The sequence below is a fragment of the Antennarius striatus genome, chromosome 7 (assembly GCF_040054535.1).
Source record: "Antennarius striatus isolate MH-2024 chromosome 7, ASM4005453v1, whole genome shotgun sequence".
In the NCBI taxonomy this organism is placed as follows: Eukaryota; Metazoa; Chordata; class Actinopteri; order Lophiiformes; family Antennariidae; genus Antennarius; species Antennarius striatus.
In genome coordinates this window covers 13,876,305-13,880,219 of record NC_090782.1, presented here as the reverse complement: position 1 = coordinate 13,880,219, position 3,915 = coordinate 13,876,305, and the positions used below count along the sequence as shown (strand labels likewise).

General features: G+C 42.0%; 1 protein-coding gene across 1 annotated transcript; it reads left to right on the top strand.

Annotated features, from left to right (window-relative positions):
• The first annotated feature begins 589 nt into the window (after positions 1-589).
• On the top strand, positions 590-3,412 carry glulb (glutamate-ammonia ligase (glutamine synthase) b). The gene is made up of 7 exons (XM_068319338.1): positions 590-823; positions 1,227-1,409; positions 1,672-1,833; positions 1,917-2,063; positions 2,142-2,269; positions 2,365-2,564; positions 2,646-3,412. The coding sequence occupies exons 2-7, from the start codon at positions 1,244-1,246 to the stop codon at positions 2,962-2,964; spliced, it is 1,122 nt and encodes a 373-aa protein (XP_068175439.1). The 5' UTR covers positions 590-823; positions 1,227-1,243; the 3' UTR covers positions 2,965-3,412.
• Positions 3,413-3,915: the final 503 nt, after the last annotated feature.

Sequence of the window (3,915 nt, the reverse complement as noted above, 5' to 3'; positions counted from 1 at the left end):
GTACACCACACATTCATTGGCTCTGGCTAAGTAGCACTTGTCTTTTTGTGACGCAATCCTTTCCTCTCTTTCAGTCGGAGTTTGACTCAGAATTCGTTGCCGTTGTCTGTCTCGTTCCTGCTGTTTGGACTCTCTGCACAAAAACTTGACAATTGTTGGAACAGTTATGACACTCTAAAATTATGTTAACAGGGAAGTCCGTGTATAGTTATTTCTCCTAACAAAGCAGATGCCTAGTGCCATATTAGTCACGTGGTTCCTTTTGGCAGCTGATAGGTTGGGCGCCGTGATTGACAGGTAGTGGGTGGAGTTGGTGACAGTGTGACGGCGAGACTTTCAAGTGAGTGTATTCAAATATATAGGTGGGGAGACTAAGAGCTGCATTCCGTTCTTGTCATTTCAGAGCCGTTTTACCGCTTAGTCGCCACTAGAGGGCGCATCTGTTTACAGCCAATAACTATCGACAGTGTGACATGCAAATGGAGGGAGTAGCTGCTGCTCCCTCTATTTGCATGTCACACCATAACATTTTTATTCCCTCTCATTGTATTCTCGTGTTGTATATAATTCATGTAACATTAACATACATGTCCGTCTTTTCAGCTTGTCCCTTTGTTTGTCACCACTCTCCCGCATCTCCTTATCACGGGCTGATCACGTTGTCTTTCAGCCAATCAGAGGCGCGTATGATTGTCTGCTGGGCTATAAATCCAACGTGAAGGCAGTGAGAGGAGCAGGAATGAGAAACAATAGAAACCTGGGAGCAGGAGACTCGTGCACACACTCTGTGACTCTCGTGATCTTTTCCCACACCTAACATAAGGTAAGAGGGAGACAAGCAGCAGCACACATCTGCTGGATTGACTTCTACATGGTTGTACATGATGCTCTGTGGTTTTCTGGGATTTGATTGTTTATGTGATAACTTTATCCTAATTTAAGTGTAGGATAAATGAGCTATGTGTTACAAACCCTTTTCTGTCATAGGTAGTATTTTAGTGTTTGAGAGCAACGGATGATGGTGCAGGTTGTAGGCTCAATCACTGATGGCGCTGTTATGCAATCAGTTGTAATGAAGTTGCCTTTTCCTGTATAAGAACCATGTGACTGATCTCTAAGTAGCCTTACGTGCCTTTTCATGACATCCTGTCCAGCTTTAAGCACCATTTTACACGTTTAGACATAATACCTGTGGAACTCATACATCTGCCTCTTCCATTCTGTAGGAATTGGGGTCAAGAAAATGGCGACCTCAACAAGTTCAAAACTGAACAAAGCTGTGAAGCAGCAGTACATGGACCTCCCTCAGGGAGACATGGTTCAGGCCATGTACGTTTGGATCGATGGCTCTGGAGAAGGACTTCGCTGCAAGACTCGAACTTTGGATTTTGAGCCCAAAACGATTGACGGTAAGATGTTGGTCCAAAGGATATTGACAAGAGTTGAGTGTTTAAACCTTAAGTGCAGCATATGCAAAATACACAACAGAAAAACAGGTTATTGGGTATCTGTTTGTTCTGTTTTGTTTAAATAGCAGATAAATGAATTGGAATCTCTGTAATGAAACTAGACATGCTAAAAGATTGCTGAACAAATATAGTACAATGGATTGGGGCAAAAAGTGTGTATTTAGATAGGATAAAGTCATTGAATTGTTTTTCATTGTGTCAGATCTTCCCGAGTGGAACTTTGATGGCTCAAGCACATACCAGTCTGAGGGCTCCAACAGCGACATGTTCCTGATCCCAGCAGCAATGTTCAGGGACCCGTTCAGAAAGGATCCCAACAAGCTGGTGCTCTGCGAAGTGCTCAAGTACAACCGCAAGCCAGCAGGTATGCAGACCAAAGCACATATGAAAGGTGTTGCAGCCAGATTGTTTTTGTATTTCATCTAATCACCATTGTTGTTACAACAGAGACCAATCTCCGCCACACCTGTAAACAGATCATGAGCATGGTGGAGAATAACCACCCTTGGTTTGGTATGGAGCAGGAGTACACACTCCTAGCTACCGATGGACATCCCTTCGGATGGCCTTCCAACGGTTTCCCGGGTCCACAAGGTTATTTATGAACACAATGTGTTAACATTCATATAGACACGCTCTTTGTTAATGTTAATTTTATGTCTAACGTATCAGGGCCGTATTACTGTGGAGTGGGAGCAGATAAGGCATTTGGACGAGACATAGTGGAAGCACATTATAGAGCCTGTCTGTATGCCGGGGTCATGATTTGCGGCACTAATGCAGAAGTCATGCCAGCTCAGGTACTGTCTAGATGTCATTCATCTTGGTTATAGTTAGTCAAACTGTTAAATGCTAGTCTACAGTCATTTAATAGTGTTTGTAATGTCTGTTTCAGTGGGAGTTTCAAGTCGGGCCATGTGAAGGTATAAGCATGGGGGACCATCTGTGGGTAGCTCGCTTCATCCTTCACAGAGTGTGTGAAGATTTCGGTGTTGTCGCATCCTTTGACCCCAAACCAATCCCAGGGAACTGGAACGGAGCAGGCTGTCATACAAACTTTAGCACAAAGGAGATGCGAGAGGAAAATGGACTGAAGTAAGAACGAGTCTCCGCCGTTTCCAGGTTGGTCTGTTCTGTGATTTGTTGTGGGTTCCTGACAACCTCTTATCTTCACAGAGTCATAGAGGAGTCGATTGAGAGGCTTGCTAAGAGACACATGTATCACATCCGGGCCTATGATCCTAAAGGTGGACTTGACAATGCCAGGCGTCTAACTGGTCGCCACGAAACCTCAAGCATTGATGAGTTCTCCGCTGGCGTGGCCAATCGTGGTGCCAGCATCCGTATCCCTCGTGCAGTTGGGCAAGAAAAGAAGGGCTACTTCGAGGACCGCCGTCCGTCAGCCAACTGCGATCCTTACATAGTCACGGAAGCTCTTGTGCGCACATGTTTGCTGAAAGAGGAGGGAAAGGAGCCCAAAGATTATAGCAAATGAACAAAAATAATCTTCATATCCATTATACTGTGTCTAACCTTGTCTGTTTCAAGACTCGATGGATTGATGTTTACCTTCTGAAGTTTTTGTTCGACAGCTTTAAAATATAGCATTCCTGAATTCTTTTAAATCCAGTTTTATTCAGCAATTCTGTCACAAACACTGCCTTGTGACCAAGACTTTTAGCTATGATTGCTAATTATTTCCATAGGATTACAAGTCGTATAATGTATTTCACTTGTATTAATATAAATCTGTCCCTAGTGCAGCAGGGTTTTGCTGTAGATGTTACTCAAATCCAAAGGATCCGAAAGGCATTTGAATGTTTTACAGGACTGGCTTTCGTTATTGGCGATTTTATCATGTTGATAGATGAGGTCATATGTCTTATTTTGTATGTTTTTAATAATGTGGGGTTTTTTCCACTTTGTCACATGAAGAAAAAATAAACTGCTAACATTTTAACATCTGTCTGAGTGTTATTTTATTTAAACATTTCTGTTTTGCCTGATGTCATCTTCTGATAACCACTTTTGGGAAAGATTCTTTCAACAGTTAAGTGGTCAGTCTAGTTTGTGGAACTAAATGTCCTGAGAAAAACTAGTTCAGCTTTTAAAAGTTGTTCCACCTTGATCATACATGTTACACAAACTTCATAAACTGTGACGCAAAACAGACGTATTGGTGAACAGTCAGAAGGTACCCATTTCTTAATAGGCAATAAGGAATAGATAACTTTAATATCTTAGGTACTCATGTGACAGCGAAAGATAACAGTTTGTGTTAAAATTGGGGATCTGAACCGGTTTATGGAACGGAAACAAAAACCAGAAACTGAATTTTGCCAGGAAAACAAAACTTCTGGAACAGAATCGGTTCTTAAAATAATAGTAACCAATTAATACCGTGTTTTTTGAAAACTTGGACACTTTGAAACTTTATTGTATCATA